Source organism: Carcharhinus amblyrhynchos, chromosome 6 (genome assembly GCF_965287045.1).
Source record: "Carcharhinus amblyrhynchos chromosome 6, sCarAmb.v2.hapA, whole genome shotgun sequence".
Taxonomy (NCBI): Eukaryota; Metazoa; Chordata; class Chondrichthyes; order Carcharhiniformes; family Carcharhinidae; genus Carcharhinus; species Carcharhinus amblyrhynchos.
This window is the reverse complement of record NC_137329.1, coordinates 84,165,844-84,187,538: the sequence shown is the minus strand read 5'-3', so window position 1 is coordinate 84,187,538 and position 21,695 is coordinate 84,165,844. Positions and strand designations below refer to the sequence as shown.

General features: G+C 41.0%; 1 protein-coding gene across 5 annotated transcripts in view; it reads right to left on the bottom strand.

The window, feature by feature from the left end:
* Positions 1–21,695, bottom strand: part of scube1 (signal peptide, CUB domain, EGF-like 1) — a 276,868-nt gene that overhangs the window by 106,400 nt on the left and 148,773 nt on the right. For all 5 annotated transcript variants that reach the window (XM_080190824.1, XM_080190822.1, XM_080190823.1 and 2 more), the window contains one exon: positions 6,588–6,704. In XM_080190824.1, coding sequence (XP_080046950.1) covers positions 6,588–6,704 — 117 coding nt within the window. The remainder of the gene's footprint in view (positions 1–6,587; positions 6,705–21,695) is intronic.

The following is a 21,695-nucleotide window of genomic DNA, read 5'->3' as shown; positions in this document are numbered from 1 at the left end:
GTTTCAGGTGGAATGGTGGCCCGTTTCTGCACTTAATGCTATGAAAAAATAAAAGCATTCAGCCAAGTGTTGACTGAATGCAATGTTGAACACAAGTCTACACTGTCAGAAATAGGTGCTTACAAAAGGCCTAGCCTGCATACAACAGAAATTGGTGGATGATCACAGAAAAGCTCTGAAACAGGTCTGTACATATCACTAACAGAACTTTTCATTGTATCACTTTCATATTTGTTTTGTTGCATCTTCAGTTTTCTGATGCAAAGTGCTTTGAAACTTTGATGGTGTGTGTCACATATGAATTTAAATGTAAACAGTTCCCCTTTGGGCAAATCTATTCAGATATTTTCCCTAAAACTGATCAATGGAAGTAGACTGAACTGTGGGCATCAGTCAGTACTCCAAACTGACTGAACAAAGTCTATTGGAAGAACCAGGCCAGATTGCACTTCAGTCACAAGTCTTGGATGAAAAAATGTGGCATTCTGTAAGTAAGAGGGCCATTGCTTCTACAGTATCCAGTATCTTCAGCCATTTTTTGCTATCATGTGGAGTGAATTGAATTGGCTGAAGACTGGCATCTGGGAAGCTGGGGATCTTTGAAGGAAGCTGAACACTTCTGGCTGGATGTGACAGGATTGCCAAGCTCAGATCTGATTCACTGGTTGTGGGATTGCTTAGCTCTGTCAATCTGCTGCCTATGTTGCTTGGTACACAAGGCATCCTGTGTTCTAGCTTCACAAGATGGACTGCAGCAACTTTCAGTGTCTACCTTGACAAGACCCTTCAGAAACATTTATGTTTCAATGAGATCACCTCTCATTCTTCTAAACTTGAGATAATAAAGACCCAATTTACTCAGCCTCTCATCACAGAATACGGCCTTCAATGTCTAAAATTTTGAAAAAACAATTTTAATGTAATCATTTGGAACAGTCCAGCTTTAAGGAAATCAATGCATCCAGACCAAAATGCAACTGGCCTTTAATGCCTAGTCTCAATCAGGATGCTGATTGCATCGTTGGTGTACATGCAAAGCTTTGGAATTTTGCCGATTTGTTCCAAGTCTGAATAATTTTGAAAAGATATGTAAAAGCATATATGAATGTATAAAAGCAAAGTAACTTTCCATGTCAGAGTAAGGAACACTGGTAGACAACTAGGCTGCCAGTTTTTGAGTGTGCTGTATTTGAGTAAGGATCTGGCAACTTCATTGCTATGCCAAATTCCAGACACTGTTGCCAGCCTCACAACAGAGGATCTGTTTCCACAGATCAAGAGTTTCATTGCAAATCTCTATTTAGTGAGCCGTATAGGGAAGCATATACGTATGGACATTAGTGAAGGGAGAACTTGGGAACATTGAAATTGTTAGACTAGAAAAAGACCAGGGTCCATTTAATTTGCATTCTACCACATAGGTATCTTCACATTACAATGATTATAGAGTTGCTTGCTAATTATGGAAATCAATCTCCATCCATTAACCCTTTGCAGGCCCAGATACAAAGCAAGAAAACCTCCAGTTGCAGAGAAATTTCTCTAAATTGACCTTTTCCTCCCAAGAATTAACTTGTTTGTCTGAAATTATCCATATACTACCCATGTTACCCAAAATAATAATGTTTTCTGTAAAAAAAACCTAACTCCCATTTAAATGGATGAATACCATCTGCTTCGAATTTACCCCCAAATTTTGCAATTCACCAACCTTTACTGGTCAAGCTTACACAACGGAGAAATAAAGTTGGGAAAGATTAAAACAAGTCTAACATCCACCAAAAAAATTTATATATGTTTTAAATTATACCCACAAGAAAATAACACTGTTGCTGTGAATGAGAAGTTTGTCAAGTCCAACATGGAGAAAGAACAGTTTGCTGTCAGTATTGCATGCAAACATGCCTATCCTCTGCAACTGTTTCCAATCCCATGAATATTCACACTGAAAAGACATAGACATAAGGTCACACTATGTAAACTTGGGTGAAAGTAACACTGAGAATCCACAGCCAAAACAGCATTAACATCACAGTCAGCCGGTGCGTTGGGGTTTCTGAGATTGCGCAGTAATTGGGTCCCTGATTGTATCCATCCTCTTAATCCATATTATCCTCACAAAACACACCCAATTACAGATGATTTTTGTAAACTGTACAAAGGTGAATTTCATTCATAACTTTGCATAACACCACAACTGAAATATGTGGTACGTATTCTTTTATATTCCCCCCTAAAGTAGATTTTATTTCCCTTTGTCAATTATTGCTTATTCAGTCTAACCATATTGATTAGTGGTGATAGTAGGAGTGGACTGCTTGTACTACCCCTTACCCCTTCAATCATAAAATGGCTTCACAAATTGCAAAACCATCAATTCCTTGGTAATATAAACAAGTTCCTAATACCCAGCAGGAAAACAGAATACCAAAAAGATAGTTGGCTTTGGCTTAGTTTTCTAGACATCTTCTTAACATGCCAGGTTATTAATTAATCCAGATTTGAAATCATGGTTTGCATCGTAATGGTTGTATCACTATGCAAACCATTACCCCAATGGGCAAAGTGCCAGTGCCTAGGTGGCACCTTGGCACTGCCCACCAGGCACAGGGCAATGACAAAGGGGTGGGGCCTCTGGGGAGATGGGGTGGAAGTTGGGGGGGGGGGCGGCCATTGCCACTCAGCATTTAGGCTGTGTGATAGAGGGAGGATGGCCAGAGATTGGGGCTGGCCATCGGGGTTGGGGATGTGAGGGAGGGAGGTTGGGACTACTGGTGGGAGGGGATTGGGAGATCGGGGCTGTGGGGAGAGGTGGGGGGGGGGGGTCGAAGCTGTCCCCGACATGTTCAAGGGGATAGTGATTGATTGTGGGAGAAATGGAAGGGCCAGTGATGTGTAGGTCGTGGGGCTGACCAGCAATTGAGCTGGCCAATGATCAGGAGGCTGGCTGGCAGGTGGGGTTAAAGTGCATGTGTCTATCTCTGTTATGACAGATTGGCATATGTGCAGTGGCCCACTCAGCGCTATGCTGCTGGCCTCTCCAGCAGGAATAGGCCCTCTGCAGTAAGAAGTCTCACAACACCAGGTTAAAGTCCAACAGGTTTATTTGGTCAGTGCACAGAGAGTGGAAGATTTATTTTGAAACTCCCGCTGAGAAATACAGCGTGATTTAGAACATAGAACATAGAACATAGAACACTACAGCACAAACAGGCCCTTCGGCCCACAAGTTGCGCCGACCACATCACCTACCAACCTACAGACCTATCTATAACCCTCAATCTCATTAAACCCCATATACTCATCCAGAAGTCTTTTAAAAGACCCCAGCGAGTTCGCCTCCACCACCACTGACGGCAGCCGATTCCATTCACTCACCACCCTCTGAGTGAAAAACTTACCCCTAACATCACTTCTGAACCTCCCTCCCCGCACCTTAAATCTGTGTCCTCTTGTAGCGACCATTTCAAACCGGGGAAATAGCCTCTGAGAGTCCACCCTATCTATTCCTCTCAACATTTTGTAAACTTCTATCAGGTCGCCTCTCAACCTTCGTCTCTCCAGGGAAAAGAGTCCCAGCTCCCTCAACCTAACTTCATAAGGCATGCCTCCCAGTCCAGGCAACATCCTTGTAAATCTCCTCTGCACCCTTTCAATAGCTTCTACATCTTTCCTATAGTGAGGCGACCAGAACTGCGCACAATACTCCAAATGAGGCCTGACAAGGGTCTTATAAAGTTCCAGCATTACCTCCCGACTCCTAAACTCAATCCCTCGATTAATGAAGGCCAGTACACCATACGCCTTCTTGACCACCTCCTCCACCTGCGAGGCCGATTTAAGAGACCTGTGGACCCGGACCCCAAGATCCTTCTGCTCCTCAGCACTACTCAGACTTCTGCCCTTAATAGTGTACTCGTTCATCCCGTTGGTTCTGCCAAAATGGACGACAACACATTTATCCGCGTTGAAGTCCATCTGCCACTTCTCCGCCCAGTCCTGCATCCTATCTATGTCCTGCTGCAACTTTTGCCATCCTTCCAGATCATCCACAACACCACCGACCTTCGTGTCATCAGCGAACTTACTTACCCATCCCTCCACTTCCTCATCCAGGTCATTTATGAAAATACTTCAGTTTAAACGCAAATTTACTTCAGTTTAAACGCAAATTCAACATTTAGAATTTTTTTTGGGAGAATCGCTTCCTTACCCTTTATGCTGTCAAAAAGTCTTACGTTCATGGTAATGGAGTTAGGCAGGAAAGTTATGTCTGTGATGCAGAGGCATCACAGGAGATTGTTTCACAACTTGTCCCAACTTGCTGCATTGTCAGCTAACAATGCGTTTCACCACTGAGAAGCTTCTTCTATTGTGTCTTTCCAATGCATGCTGCTAGCACTTTAAGTTTTAATTATAACTGCCTGGGAAGCAGCCAAAAGCAAGAGATCGGAAGTGGTGCACATTTCCTGTTCTGTCATCAGGAATGGCATGCCACTGTTAAAATTCCACCCATCATTTCAGATCAGGGTTGTGCTAATATGTGATGGTCTCCATGATATGAATACGCTGCCAATCCTTACTGTCTAGACTCACATCTGAAAAATAGCTATTTCAGTGAGGCACTGGACAACTGCCAGAAATCAGTCAAACATCTCTGAGAAGGAGAGAAGATAATTGGGGAAAACATAAACCCCCACAGATTTCTGCCCTTTTATGGTCTCCAGAATTTTAAGACTTTTAAGCCCAATGCTTCATCAGTACATTTGATGGGTAACCTAAACAACATTTCTAAAAAGCAAGGTTTTGCCGAGAATTTGTTTGTTTTTCGGGTGGTTTGTTGTACCAGCTAAGATGCCAGCAGTACTTCTCAGATCCTGGCACACATACATCCAGTGAAAATTGCTATCTCAGGGTCCAGGCCAGCAGAGGAATGAATCTAAAATTGGTGTTGTCTGTTGCAGCATAAAGGGCTAGCACATTCGCTGTCATCCAGGCCAGCTGTTACATGAACCTCCATGTAATTCTCACAACCACCTCATGCAGCATTACTGGGACACCAATGCTGGACTGTTCTGTTACTTTCCTGCAGACTCAAGCTTGCACACTTCCCTTTATCTTTGTCCATCTCTGCTTTGTTCCCTCACTGTTCAACCATCAGCAAGGCATCCAGTCATGCCATTTAAGGTTTTTCAAAAATATTCTCAATTTTCATCATCTTATTGTGAAACTTTCCAAACAGAGCTAGCATAATAGGTCCAACCACACCTGCGGAGAGAGAATAGAGCCAATGTTTTGAGTCAGAGCTAAGAGCAAAGAGAATTAGCAGAGATTTATACTATAAGGGTGGGGAGGGAGATGGAATAAAGGCAATGTAAATGAGGACACAGAAGGCTGAGAAGGTGTTAAATGTATCCATCAAGTGATCAGATTGTGTGAATGGCAGAACAGAGGTATTTAATCAGCTTTTACAGCATTTTCTGTTTTTGTTTCAGATACCAGTGTCCATAGTATTTTGTTTTTATCTTAAAGTGGATAGGTGTTTGATGGCCAGTGTCATCAGCATTACTGGGACACCATTGCTGGACTGTTCTGTTACTTGCCTGCAGACTCATGCCTGCACTCTTCCCTTTGTTTCTGTCCATCTCCACTTTGTTCCCTCTCTGTTCAGCCGAGGGTAAGACATCCAGTGAAGGCATTTGAGGCCTTGCAAAAATATTCTCAATTTTCATCATCTTATTGTGAAACTTTCCAAGCAGAGCTAACATTTCGAGTCTGGATGATCCTTCATCAGAGCAGGGTTGTGCTAATATGTGATGGTTTCCATGATATGAATATGCTGCCAATCCTCACCATCTAGACTCACATCTGAAGAATAACTATTTCACTGAGGTACCGGACAACTGCTAGAAATTAATCAAATACCTTGGGAAAGAGAGAAGGTAATTGGGGAAAATATAACTAATAAAATAAACACCCACTGTTCAGATTGACCTAAATTTCTGCCCTTTTTGGTCTGACAAAGAGTTATCCAAACTCAAAACGTTAGATCTGGTCTCTCTCCACAGATGCTGGCAGATCTGCTGAGATTTTCCAGCATTTTCTTCTTTTTCAGATTCCAGCATCCACAGTAATTTGTTTTTAGCTATGCTAGCATGATGGCTTTGGAAAACTGGATGTCAGGATATATTTCCATTTCAGTCAGTCAAAAATCCAACAGCCATTCTTGTATAAACTGCAGCAGGTACAGAAAGTCTGCAATCACACCTTGAAAGTAGTATGGAGTCACCTACTCACCACGAACCCTGAATCACTGAGGAACAATAAGTGGTACAAGTATAACAAAAAAATCCTCCAGATACATTTACTCACTTGTGGGTAAAAGTAAAGTTTCATGAAAGTTTAATTTATAGTTTTGAGAGAACCATTTCAGGCAATTAACAGGTCTTTAATCTTTTGGATAAACATTCAAATATTGTTGCCAGTCAACTACAGCTGTAGAGCGTGCCATTCACATGTTTGACTATTCACATTTTTTGCTCTGAGAAACCACTAAGAGGTGCACTAAAAAGAAAACAGGAACTGACCTTTGCATGTTTTTCCATCAGGTTGCAGTGTGAATCCAACGGGACAACTACACCGGACTCCTGTAGCAGTGTCTTTGCATGTACGATCACAGCCTCCATTATTCACAGCACAAGTTTCTGTTAGGAATAAATTCAACATGGAATGCTTCTTTGAGCATCAGAAATACCAGGTTGTCTTGCAATGTGAACACTATTACTTGGCAGTCTCATATCACCATAAAAATAAGCGAAGTGATTTTTATTTAAAATATAAATTAGAATGAAATGTTGTGTGTGGTGTACAACACTGCATTATAGTTTCACTTTTTTAAGATTTAATTTTTTTTTCTCCCTTTTTTTGAAAAGGTTAACTTATGCTGGTGTGCGGTTTCATGGGTACTCTCATTCAAGATGACACTGGCCACCTCAAAGCCTAGACTCTGGGACCAGTCTAATCTCATCTCCACTCAAAGTCCAGTAACTCATAAATAATTGCCAACAGGGACTGTGAGATAAAGATGAACTCTGCTAATCATCAACTAATAAGAACATAAGAAATAGGAGCAGGAGTAGGCCATCTAGCCCTTCGAGCCTGCCCCACCATTCAATAAGATCATGGCTGATCTGTCGTGGCTCAGTTCCACATTCCCGCCCTCTCCCCATAACCCTTAATCCCCTCTCTTATCAAAAACCCATCAACCCGCGTCTTAAAAATATTTAGCGAGGTAGCCTCCACCACTTCAACGGGCAGAGAATTCCAGAGATTCACCACCCTTTGAGTGAAGAAGTTCCTCCTCAACACCGTTCTAAACCGCCCCCCTTTATCTTGAGGCTGTGCCCCCTAGTCCTACTATCCTTTCTGAGCGGGAAGAGTCTCTCCACCTCTATCCTACCCAACCCATTCATCATCTTATACGTCTCAATGAGATCTCCCCTCATTCTTCTAAACTCTAACGAGTACAAGCCTAATTTATTCAGCCTCTCCTCATAGCTCAACCCCCTCAAGGGTCCGGCATCAGCCTAGTAAACCTCCTCTGCACTCCCTCCAAGGCCAAAATATCCTTGCGTAAGTACGGCGCCCAAAACTGCACACAGTACTCCAGCTGCGGCCTCACCAATGCCCTATACAGCCGCAGCAAGACCTCCCTACTTTTATATTCAATCCCCCTCGCTATGAAGGCCAGCATCCCATTAGCCTTCCTGACCACCTGCTGCACCTGCAAGCTGGGTTTTTGCGACTCATGCACAAGGACCCCGAGGTCCCTCTGCACCGTCGCCTGCTGCAGTTTTTCGCCACGTAAGTAATAATCCTTCCTACCATTATTCCTACCAAAGTGGACCACCTCGCACTTGCCAACACTAAATTCCATTTGTCAGTTCCTGGCCCATTCGCCCAGCCTATCTAGATCCTTCTGTAGACTCTCCACACCCTCCGCCCAATTTGCTGTTCCACCAATCTTGGTGTCATCAGCAAATTTCGACACGCTACACTCGGTTCCCTCCTCCAGATCATCTATATAAATGGTAAATAGCTGAGGCCCCAGCACCGACCCCTGGGGCACTCCACTAGTCACCATCCACCAATCCGAATAGCACCCATTGACCCCCACTCTCTGCCTCCTATTTGACAACTAATCCTCTATCCACGCTAACACCCTACCCCCAACTCCATGTCCCCTGACCTTCTGCAATAACCTCTTGTGAGGCACCTTGTCAAACGCCTTCTGAAAATTAAGAAAGACCAGATCCACCGGCTCTCCTCTATCCACCGCCCTAGACACATCCTCATAGAACTCCAATAAATTTGTCAGCCACGACTTCCCTTTAACGAAACCGTGCTGCGTCTGCTCTATCAAGCAATTCCCCTCAAGATGCCTCGCTATTTCCTCCTTGATGACGGATTCTAACATTTTACCTACAACAGACATTAAACTAACCGGCCTATAATTCCCTGCCTTTTGCCTGGCACCCATCTTAAATAACGGCGTAACATTAGCCGTTTTCCAATCTTCCGGCACTTCCCCGGAATCCAGCAACGTCTGGAAAATAACCACCAAGGCATCCACTATCACCTCCGCCATTTCTTTCAGAACCCTCGGATGCATTCCATCCGGTCCTGGCGACTTGTCCACAATCAGCCCCTCCAGTCTGTCGAGCTGCGAGTTATTATGCCTGAATGCCTTCCGGCCAAAATTAACTAATTCATGAAATAGTAGAATCAAATCAGGGGCCTTCTTTCTGCAGCTTGGTTCTATAGAAATCATCGAAACCCTACAGTTTCTATCCATTTTAATCCTACAGTCCTACAATCCCTACTGTAATCCTACAGTTCAATCCTACAGTTTCTACACAGAGGAAACCCATGCAGACACAGGGAGAATGTGCAAACTCTACACAGACAGTGACCCAAGCCAGGAATCAAACCCAAGTCCCTGCAGCTGTGAGACAGCAGTGCTAACCACTGTGCCACCCACACCTGACAGTGTTTTTATAAAATGAGCCATCAGTGGAGCTTTTAGTTCCTTAATCAATAAAACTATTGACATGATGCTATAATGCATGATTGTACATCACATACGTTATAAGACAATTCAGTTTCTGACCAAATGGTAGAGTAATTGCAATAATTAATTTAGAGCCTACAAATGGAACAAATCGACTTCTCGAATTGAATTAGCATTTCAATGGCAGTGTTTATAGGGAGTTCAGGGACAAGCTAATACATATCCCATCTGAATTTGATACTGTTTACAACAGTGAAAAAAATTATAATTTTGTCTTGACAAATTTCCAAGTGAAAGATGATTAAATTTCCAGATGATTTTTCAAATGAATTAGGATATCTTCAAACTTTTTAGTGCATTTTTGTTCTAATTAATGTACCGACTCTCAGAATTGTTACAGAGCAGGAGTAGGCCATTCAGCTCATCATGCCTATGCTAGCTCTCTGAAATGAACAATTCACCTTATGCTCATTCTCCCCATGACTCTGTATATTCTTCCTTTTCAGATAATAATTCAATTCGCTCTTGCATGCTTCAGTTGAACCTGCCTCCACCATGCTCACAGGCAGTGCATTCCAGACCTTAACCACTCGCAGTGTGAAAGTTTCTCTTCATTTCTCCATTGCTTCTTTTGCCAATTACCTTAAATCTGCGCCCTCTTATTCGTGATCCTTTCACCAGTGGGAAAGATGTGTGTCCAGATCAATTATAATTTTGAATACGTCTTTATAAAATTTTCTTTCAAGATTTTCTTGCCCAAGACAAGCACTCTTAATTTCTCCAATCCATCTACATAACTGAAGTTCCTCATTCCTGGAACCATTCTTTTAAATCTTTTCTGCACCCTCTCCAATGCTTTCACATCCTTCCACTGTGCTTAGAACTAGATACAATACTCCAATTGAGGACATTTTACTGCATTGACATAATCCTCTTGCTCTTGTACTCTATGCTTCTATTAATAATGGCTAAGATACTGTGTACTTTATTAATTGCACTCTTAACCTGTCCTATCATCTTCAATGTACACACACGCACACAGATCCTGTGTTCCTGCACTCCCCTTCAGAACTGTACCCTTTATTTTATCTTTGTCTTCTTCCTACCAAAATGAATCTCTTCACAGTTCTCTGCATTGAATTTTATCAGTCACTTGTTCATCCGTTCCTCCAACTATGTCCTTTTCAAATTCTAGACTATCATCCTCACAGTTAACCATGCTTCCAAATTTTGTAACATCTGCAACTTTTGAAATTGTGCGCTGTACACCAAGGTATGGGTCAATATTGTACAAGAGAAAGAGCAAGGATCCAAACACTGACTCCAAACACAATGACCAACCTTCCTGCAATCCAAAAAACATCCATTAACCACCATTCTATTTCCTGTCGCTCAATGAATTTGGTATCCACGTTGTTACAGTCCCTTTATTACATGAGCTATAACTTTGTTCAGAAGTGTGTGGCACTATATCAAACGCCTTCTGATAGTCATGTACACCACGTCAACAGCATTGTCCTCTCTGTAACCGCTTCAAAAAATCCTAGCCATCAGTCAAGTCTTGGATTGCTTCAAAAAGTCCATGCTTGTTTTCATTGATTAGCCAACATTTGCTTGAGTGTCCATTCATTTTCTGCCTAATAATGGTTTCTGAAAGTTTTCCAAAGTGGGTGGGGTGGGGGGAGGGGCTATACCTGTTCTTGAACAAGGGTGTAACATTTGCAATTCTCCAGTCTTCTAGTCCCACCCAAATCTAATGGAGATGAGAAAATTGTGGCTAATGTCTCCACAATTTCTACTCTCACTTCCCATTTCCCATCAACTCCTGGTGCTTTATCAATGTTAAGTATAGACAGCCTATCCAATAGCTCTTTCTTCTCAACTTTAAACCCTTCAAATGTCTGATTTACCTGCTCTTACCACCATGACCTGGGCAGCATAATTGTCCTTGGTAATGACAGGAACAAAGTATTAATTTAATACCTCAGCTAGGTCCCTTGCCTCTGTGCAAGGGTGTAACATTTGCAAGTCTACATTTTGGTTCTCGATTAGCCCGACTCCTCCTTTTACAACAATTTTTACTATTTATGTGACTTTAGAAGACTTTAGGATTCCCTTTTATGTTAGCTACCAGTCTCTTTCCATATTCTTTCTTTGCTTCTCTTATTTGCTTTCTCACTGACCCTCTCAACCTTCTATATTCAGCCTGGTTCCTGATGCAATTATCCAACTGACATCTTCATTTTAATCTCTATTTTTTTTTTCATCCAGAGCATTCTAGATTTGTTTGCCATACCTTTCTCTTTGTAGGTATGACTGTGCTTGAACAATCTGTTTTGAAGGTAGCCCATTGTTCAGTGACCATTTTTCCTGACAACTTTTGCCTCTAGTTTATTTGGCCTAGATCCATTCTGACCCCATTGAATGTGACTTTCCCCAGTTAATTATTCTTGTTCTTGATGTTCTATGTCTTTTCCATAGCCAGCCTTATCTTTATGATACAATGATCACTGTCTCCTAAATGCTCTTCTCTTAATACTTGATCCACTTAATCCACCTCGTTCCCAAGAAGCAATGCCTCCTTTTTCATTTGACAGAAAGCACTGCAAGAACAATTGCCCCTCTCTGCTCTTTATATTACTGCTATCCCAGTCTATATTTGAATAACTAAAGTCCCCATTAAAACTACTTATTAATGCTTCCACCTCTCTGTGATTTCCCTGCAAATTTGTTCCTCTAAATCGTTCCCACTAGTTGGTATCCTATACACTATACAAAGCAATGTCACTGCATCTTTCTTGTTCCTTATCTTTGCCAAAGAGACTCTGTCCTTGACCTTTCTGGGACATCCAACACTGCCACCCCTTCCCTTTTTCTTCCTTTCCCACCTTTCCTGAACACTTTTTTTTTCAAGGGTATTTAACACCAATCCAGCGTGTACTATTTTTGAGATTCTTCTTGATAATTTCCCATCATCTTCCTAAATTCTAACTACAGCATCATATCCCTTTTTCTGCGTATGCTGTTGGTTCCAATGTGAACGATGACTGCTGGCTGTTCACCTCATGCCCCCTCATGATACCATTGAAAAGTATTATATAAAATTAAGTGTTGCACTAGAGAGGGAAACATCCCCAAGTTTAATGATAGTATGGGGTGGGGGGGTGGGGGGGCAACCGTTCCCTTCTTTATGTGTGAAAAATGATAACCTCAGCATTAAGGTCCTTTAATGTACCACAATTAAAATATTTTCAAGTTATATCACATCAAAAAGTTCTCTGTGTACAAGAAACCTTTTAAATTATTGCCTAATTTATTAGCCCACACAAAATAGGCCACATATCATTAGGGCTAACTACATAATTTTCAATTATATAATTTAAAGAACATTCCCAGACATTTAATATAAATAATATTCCAGTTGATGGTGGTCCTTTAAAATGTTTTTATCTGAAATATTTCACCAAAACAGGGTTGCATCTTCTTTCTTTCTCCCCCCATCCTACTCTCTTGCTACCATGGGATTTAAGATTATATTATTTCATTGTATATGCATAAAGCAAAGAGGTAATACTCCAGCTTGACATGCTTGTTGGTAGCATGTTAGAATTCTGTACGCCTGAAAAAGAAATAAATCCAGAAGCCAATGTTCTGTAGAAGATCCTTTTTCAATTTTATTCACAACACAATTCTATGCACATGGCAATGATGACTGTCAGTGTCTTTATTATGGGCAAAAAGGAGAAGTGGCTTCAGGGAAAGAGGACATCAGCCTATTCTGATTTGTCACTGATTATTCTGGAGTTGAAGTTAAACTCAGTGGACAGACATCATTTGATGAGGAATAGGTCTGGTATGCAAGACTGCATCTGGATATCTGGAACATTAAAAGGTAGACAATGAAAACTGTCCAGTGTTGGATTTTCTATAAGCCAGATGTCCACTGTATATCAAATAAGGATATTTAATACTTGGGACAAAACCACTGAAAAGCACTAAACGGTAATGAGAGGCAAGAACATATATTCATTTTGCAGGATTTACTATAAATGGTTTTGAGAGAAAGACAGGTAACTGCTGCTGATGTTCTGCACTCCCAACTGGTGGAACCACCATTTCATATATTATGTTTGTGACCAACAGGATAGCAGTATTACACTTATGCATTTTATAGTGAGCTTGTTTCTCATAATGTCGCTCATGAGAAACTCTTATACTTGCAGTTGACTCAGTGAGGGCTCAAATCCATGCTTCTAAATTGGTCTAACAACCAAATAATTACTGTGTTCCCTGGGGTGAAAGGTATGCAAGGTCTCTTCAGGGTCAAATTGCCCTCAAAAGCAGATAAGTGATGATAGAGGTTTGCAACTAAGTTAGCCCTCTTTGGCAGGTTCAATAATTTAATACCTGAACTAGACTGTGTGTAGTAATCCAGGGCATTATTAATTATTGGTGAGCCAACAACCCCACAATGGCACCTGGAGGAAACCTGTCACTACCTGTTGGGGTTCTTTTCATTTAGTTGTAGATAATTCTGATATTTAATGCTAAACTGAACTGTCATTGAACTAGTAATCCTGATACCCAGGGTATTACTCCAGAGTTGTATTCAAATCTCTCCTCTACAACTGGAGGAATTTAAAATCAATTAAAGAATAAATCTGGAATGCAAATTCATTCACAGCAATATTAATCACAAAACTATTAGTTTGTCATAAAAGACTACATCCTCTAGAGAAGGAAATATATTGTCTTTACCCAAGCTGGCCTACATGTGACTTCAGACTCACACCTGACACCTACTTTCCCTCCGAAATCACAGAGCAAGCACTCAATTGCATCAAATTGCTGTAGGAAAGTCAAACAAGAATAAAATTGCTGAGATCACCTGACACTGATCTAGAAACCATAAACAACAAAAACACACCTGCGGAGTCAATCTTCAAAGCTCAGCTCACAGACTTCTGGGGACTGGAGCAAAATTGAGAAACCTGTCCCACAGATTAGTTAAGCAACAACATGGCCCTACACTCAGTAACATACCTTACAGCCAATGTACCAGACTCCTCTATCACCATCCCTCCCTCAGCTGATGAATCAGTGCTCCTCCCAAGCCAAACACCAACTGAAATCAAAATCAGAGCAGCAACAGCAGAGAATATGACCTGAAGAGCATGTCTTTCAGCCTGCAACATATGGTGAGAAAACCAGGAGGAAAAATCTCTATTTAACCATGCATCAATTTATCTGCTACAACTTCATGGTTGGTTGGCTATATATAAAAAGAAAATTGGGCCATTTACTGACAGTTGCATAGAGCAGAAAACTATTACATCTGCAAAATACTCTATTCACAGTCTGTCGATAAACTGAAGTTTAAATTCAGGATATTTATTTTCTTGCAATGGGACCATTCTTCTTATCTCTCCCCATTTTGTTAACCTTCAGTAGCCATTTCCTGCAAGAGGACTTCCTAGCTATGTTAAATGCTTTAAGCATTCAATAAACAGTGAGTAGGCTGACACTTGCCATTCCAGTTCAAAATTATATGGTAATCTCATTATGTCATTCACTCTGCCTTGGGAACAGCACTAAACACATTCTCGACAACAATTCTTATGGTACTGGTACAAGTACCAACTGGAATAGATAAGAACTGTTGCTATTGACCTTTGGGCAGCTTCACGGTTCAATTTTTCTTAAAACCCAAAGGTCAGTCATAAGGTTGCTTGAAGGTCTGCGAAGATCAAGTGGTAGCTACAAACAGTGGAATATTTTTATTTATATTGGTTTGAAAATCAAAAGAGGTAGATCATTAAATTAAAGGTATTGTTAACTGGACACCAGCCGCCACAAAATTTCAATAAATACTTTTCACCAGCAGCAAATAAATGGTTAAATTATAATGAATGTGCCAATGTTACGAGCTTGAAGCCAAATTGACTATGATCTTCGACTGAACACTCAAGAAATCTGCTAAAGAAGCAGTGAATTTAAAATAAAACTAAATGAAAATACTGACAATCTGATTTTTTTATAAAGCTAGTCAATCAGAAAAGTATTTCACATTCTTAGCAAATGTGAGTTCTTTTTGAAAAACATCAACTGTCAGTTGCTGAGAGTGGGAACTGACAAAATAGCAGTGATTGGAGGAGCAGCAGGTGTCGGGAAGACAGAGCTGCTTTTCCAGTCACAGATTATATCTGGATATAAATGCACGTTCTTTCTTTTGTTCTTTGATTTCTGGTGAGATGTTTGGCAAGCTGGTTTTCCAATGGTTCAGTATGTTACAGGCTCTTCTTCATTCCCTCATGCTGACTATCTGTAAAGGTTGTCTAGCAGTAGTTCTGGCCATTCCTGATGACCACCATAAAGCAGTCTTTCACCTGCAGTGAACAATTTGTGGTCTTTTGGAAGACCAAGGGGAAGAAAGAGAAAATGAAAGAATGTGAGGGAGTCTCTATTAGTAACAATGACAGAGGAGGGCGGGACAAGCTATCACTCAACCTCACATCAGGCCAGTCTTGGTTATAGTCCACTTCTGTGGCAGGATCCGCTGTTAGGAGTATGGAGCAATGCTTTTAATGAAAATGAATTATCTTGAACAAGGTGAGTGAATGGTGTGTTGGTGTGCCTGGGGAGAAAGGAAAGAGGAGAGGGCTTAGGCAGCAGCAAGTGAATGTAACAGGTCCCTCTCCATCTCCCCTCCCTCTCTCTTTCCCTTCTATAACTCTGCAACAATTAAACAATATAAGCTGCAATATGCGGATGATCTTCATTTTCAATACAGAACAGGTAGACAAAACACTGTAATTACGATGGAGGAAAAAACCCTAATCACATGCGGGCATATTAAACTTTTAAATAAGACACATGTTTTTAAAAATGGACATACAAGCCAAAGATGGATGAGGATGTAAATTCTGTCACTGCCTGAATGTACATTCTGTCACGTGTACGTATGGCGCAATGTGCAGAACATGTTAAAGACATTGCACAATGCTGTTAAAAAAAAGTGAACACTCTAGTTTACTTATAGTCATGGTGGAATAATTGCTTTAATAGTCACCCTGCATCATATGTTGCTGTTCTTAACACTAATGACCCATGCTGCATATATATTAGACAGTAATTGTACGCAGTTGTCAACATGGGTGTTGTAATTTTACTAGGACTTGTTCTTGTTTGGTGACTTAATCGGTAACTATTGCAGGACTGAGGGCAAAGGTTAAAATGGGGATGTTAGGGATCCAATAAGAGTACCAGAAACAGGATAATCCATTGGGCCCATGATTTCTCTCCTTGGCTGTGGTTGCTACCTCTTGTCCATTGGTATCAACAACATAGAAAGTTTCTGGTGAATGTGTAGACTCCTATGATTGCAATTAAATGCAGTGGATTGGTGAACCATTATATGAGATGAGGCTAACTCTTATTGGCTGTAACATAAATAGACAGGACCAGAAAATCTCAGTCTATTTTAACAAAGGCATATGGGGCGAGATTTTCCAGCCTTCCAGCTGCATTTTCCGCTGGCGAGAGGAGACGTGTTGTTTGCTAGCGGTGGGATTCTCTGGTCCCACCGCTGTCAGTGAGAATTTCCATTGATGTCATTCCACACTGGTAGGAAACAGCAGGCATGGGTTTGCTGCCAGCAGTGAATGGTCGAAGAGTTCCAGTCATATGATCTCAACCATGATGATTGCATTCATGTGTGTCACTGAATGGAAAACTTGTTCACTTTCTAACTTGTGTTAATCTCTCTCACTGCCTTTTCGCCATTCAGTTCTCTGTCTACCCATGACATTTTTTGCTTGAGCTGGTATCTGAACTCTCTAACTTTTGCCACTATACAACATGTCCTTTTTGTTGAATTATGGCTTCTCACCATTTCCTCACTGCCAGACTTTCTACATAATCTTGCCCAGTTAGACCATATGCTTTGTAGATCAATTATGTGGTTGATACAGTAGATTGTACCTTCCTCACACATTGCTCTGTCTGGGTGCCTTGGATAAATCACCTATGGTCGTTGCTTCTCCAAGTACTTGTAGACATTACCTGCCCAACTCCCCTTTTCTTATCTATCCCTTTTTTTATATCAAGTTGATCCTTTTGAAATACCCCTACTGGAGTCAATATGATTATCGGTTCCATTACTTTCTGCATCTGAAAAATTCCAATCTCTGTCTGGAATCTTTTAACAAACTAGTCAACTGTTGTCTATAGTCATGAGTTCAAGTTGATGAATCCTGAAGCTGACCATAACTCTTAGTTGATCCTCCAGCATACTGTATGGTTTAGATGGATTTTTGCAGTCCGTTTCTGTCAGGCAAGAAGTGTTGATGTGGTGAAGACGTTAATTGCCGATTATTATCTTTTACTTAACTGTCTCCTTGTTGGGCTCTGCAACTGCAAGATCAAAGTCGTACAACTTCATATGCTGTCTAATTAATTTGAGGTTGTCGAGGAGCCTTTCAATTCATAATTGGATATTTAATTATCATGGCATCAATATTTCTTGCTTCGTAAGAATTCTTCCTCCCAAGATTTTCAAGACGCCTTTCCTTGACGGAAAAAGGACAGTGCTGTACCTAGCAGCATTGAACCTTGGCCAGACCTTGAATTCTTGAGACTATGCAGAGAGAGATTTGCCCCATACAGCTCTTACATATTCAAAGATTCTGCTGAACAACAGTCCCAATTCAGGTCACCTGTTCCAGCCCAATTCTACCAGGATACTGCCTCACTCTCTTGGTATACCAATTCTTGAGGATGATTTTTGCACTGGATCCCAAACTTTGTTGTTGTTTTTCCCAGCTGTTGCCAGTGTCATCCCCGGCTTTATGGCTTCTCTTTGTTGCCCAATGATGTCACCACTTTGTGACCGCTACCACTAAATGCTGTCACACCAGGTTGTGTTCTTTGCTCTTAATTCAAACACAACAAACACTGCAATTGGTTGACAATCCAAACACAAGGTTCATTATTCAATAATAGGTCTCCAGGAGAGCTTTTCATGCATTTCTAACCTGCTCAGCAACACTGCTCCAGCTCTATATCACTTCCTTTGATAATGTTTACCAAATTATTTACATATTCAGCAATGTGGTAAGTAGTATGTTAAGCTACAAAACTATATACAGACAGTGGCCCTGCTGAAGCTGCAAAGTGAAGGAGAAGGAGAAGGTGTCACCTCAATTCAAAGGTGCATTCAAAAAGTGGGTGAGTTTTGTTTTAATAGCCAGATCCAGGTGTGTGGCAGGAGTCATGGTGCACAGCTGGTGCCATAACTACAGGGCAGTCAATGCTGTCAACAGGCCTCTCAATGGGCAAGATGAACGGAGAGTTTCCCTCAAGAGTCCATTGGGCAGTCACCAAGGTTTAGCTGGACCATTTTCCCTCACAGCCCACCTAAAGAAAGGTAAAATACCATTGAAGGCAGAAAGGAAATCTGCTGCCCTTACCCAGTCTGGCCTATATGTGACTCCAGAGCCACAGCAATTCTTAACTGTCTCCAAGGGCAACTAGGGATTGTCAATAAATGCTGGCCAGCCAACCATGTCCATGTCCCATGAATGAATAAGAAATAAGTTGTTCTCCTTAACTGGGAAAATAAGTGCCTCAATTGGGCATACATGGGGGCTGGGGTGGTTCAAGACCACACTGCAGATGTTCCTACCACTGGCAAAATGTCAAGACGCAGATTTGTTGGAATCACAGTCATTAAATGACAATAGGTGTTGTTAACATATGATAACATATAGTTAAGTAATTTGCATTTGTATGTGTGTGTGTGTTGAGCATATGGCACAGCTTTAAGTTTTAGTTTCATTGTAAAAATTGCCTGTTGATCTGTGGGTTTGTTTAGACAATCCTAAAGAAAACACAAGCTATAAAACACTAGGCTGTTGCCTCATAATAGACAGGCCACAGGGGAACAGAATGCAGTCTGAGTTCAGTCAGAACAAAGTAACCCAGAAGTAAGGAGCTTTTCACAGAAACTGCTGGAACAGGGAAATGAAGACACTTCAGGGAGCAGGCCCCAAACTAAAGTTCAGAAAAGGTCCTAAAATCAGGTGAAGGGACAGAAGCAAGTTCCAAGAAGAGCTTCTATCAAAGGAACAGAGAATGGGGAAAGAAGTTCTGTTCAGTGAAGCTGAGAGCAAGGAGCAGAGAGAGACTCTAAAAAAGACAAAGCTGCAGAAAGCAGATGGAAAGCAAAGTAGGCTTGTGAAAAACCAAAGATTCAAGATTGTCAGAAGATTGATGACTTCTTACTACAGCCAGTGAAGCAGTAATGTCTTGTTGACATGGCTTGGTATTTGAGTGTGTGTGTGGGAGATGAAGCTTGAATGCATTTGGCAAACCAGGGTAGAGAAACATCGGAAGGGGAAACTTTTGAGAAAAGGTACTGTTTTGGAGTTGACTCGACGACATAAACTTCGAGAACAAAGATGGAAAACCCTCAAGTGAAAGAAGTTGGGTGGCATCTGTCACTTGGTGTGTTTGACCACATTTCATCTGTTAGTTTACAGGGATTGTGTAATTACTAAGAACATTATGGTATAAGAATGGTTTTGTAACTTGCGTTACCCTTAAATATATATATATATATATATATTTGTCAAAGCATAGTTGGGGGTGAAGAAATGATGTATTATAGTTAATCTTTTCTTTTTCAATAAATATCTTCTATTATTAGCTTGTCAACTTGTGGAGCTCTGTTTAGTAAACATCTTCCAGGTCTACACCAAAAATAGAAGATCTGTGCAGCCAGATTCCACTCTCAGATCTGACTTGTCTGGTAGTAATATCAACTGGGATCATAGTGTGGAAAATTAGATGAAGGTTATTGCTGACAAGTTAAATATTAAGCAATGAATCTAAATAAAAGGGCATAAAAATCTAGCTTGGTGATTTGTTACTTATGTGTTACTGAAAATCCAGAAATGCCCAGAGAATTAGAATTGGGATTATTTTTCAAAACGCTACCACTTGGATCCAAAATTTATGGTTCAAGAAGCAGGGAGCCAAAATGCAACTATAAAAATAAGTGCACTGAATCAACATGCCAAATTGTAAACAGCAGAGAGTTCATAGTAGTTAATAAGAGGACACATGTCTGCTTCTGTTAACAATGAAATTAGAACAAACAGTGAACTTCACTTCAAGTAATGATGTAACAATATTTGAGATGCTCAAGAAACCTTAAAGCTGACAGCGAGTTCACAGAAATGAAGTAGAATGCAGATTCAAAGCCGAGACCACAAAACATTTCAGAGATGATGGTTCTGACACTTCTCTGTTAGATCTCAGTAAGTTCACAGGAATAATAAAGACCACTGTATGTTTTATGATGGGTAATGATGGATTTCTTTTAAGCCTAGCTGGCAAAAAAATTATGGTTGCTAAGCATAAGCGATGAAATAAAAATCCTTCAAAGGCAATGTAAGCAAAGGTTTGTTGAAACTGGTGTCCAATTATGTAAAAATCTGTGTGCTAAAAACCTTGCAAGTAGTGATATGACACACTTCTTTAAGTGACTAATAAACGTTAACTTTATTTGAAATCAGGCAAGTAGTGCAAGAGAAAGCTCAGCCATCTCCCTTCAACATCACTAACTGAGTGCCCCATCTTCTATACTTTGGGGAGTTATCGCTGATCACAAGCTACGTCTACACAATTGCTACAAGGGCAGGGCAAAGGCTGGGTGTTCTGCAACATGTAGCACATATCCTGACCCTTCAAGTGCTCACCGTCAACAAAAGAGGAATTTGATGGCATATTCATCAGTCATTGCAACTGCAATAACACTTAAGAAGTTCATCACCATCCAGTACAGATCAGTTAACTTGATCAGTGCCTAGTTTCTGGCTTCAATAAGAACATCTTCCACTGTTTATAGTATGCACAATCCACAGGATGCACTACAGCTACTCAGCAAAGTTAATTAGCAGCACCCATCCCAATCAAGATATACACAAGTAGAAATATTGCAGGAACACCATCTGCATAACTTGCTTCTGTAACACATGCCTGTAAGGGGACATCATTGGCCCAAGCTGTTGGGAGAAGAAATCAGTGTCATTTTGCATTAGCCAACCATGTGCCAGTACTCCACACAACAATCAACAGCTCCAAAACCAAATTCGTATTCAAGTCATTTAACTCACCAACTATAACAACAGTATGCACACAATGATTTCAAACAGAAGGCTTAACAAATATTTCATGTGCAGCTGTGAACCCCTAGTATGAGTCTAAAGCGCTCTCCTAATCCCTCAATAAGGTGAAGCTTCAGTGGTTACAGCATGGGAGACGATTCATGAGAAAGATTCTCATAGTTTGGGAGCTCTGTGGGTGGGGGAGACGTGTGTATGTATGTATTCACCTGCAAACTGGGAGATGCTCAGTTTGTTTTCCAGCACTATAGCAAGCATCGAATCGAGGGAAGGATCATAAGTTAACAAAAGTGTTGCCATCATTGGTGATAACAGATGGCATTATATTCTGTGTCCATGACTGTCCCTATTACTTGGCTGCAAGCCAACACACCACTCCAGGACAGCAGATTCTAGGAGGTAGGTGAGTAAATGGAGCAAGTGACTTTGTAAATGAGTGC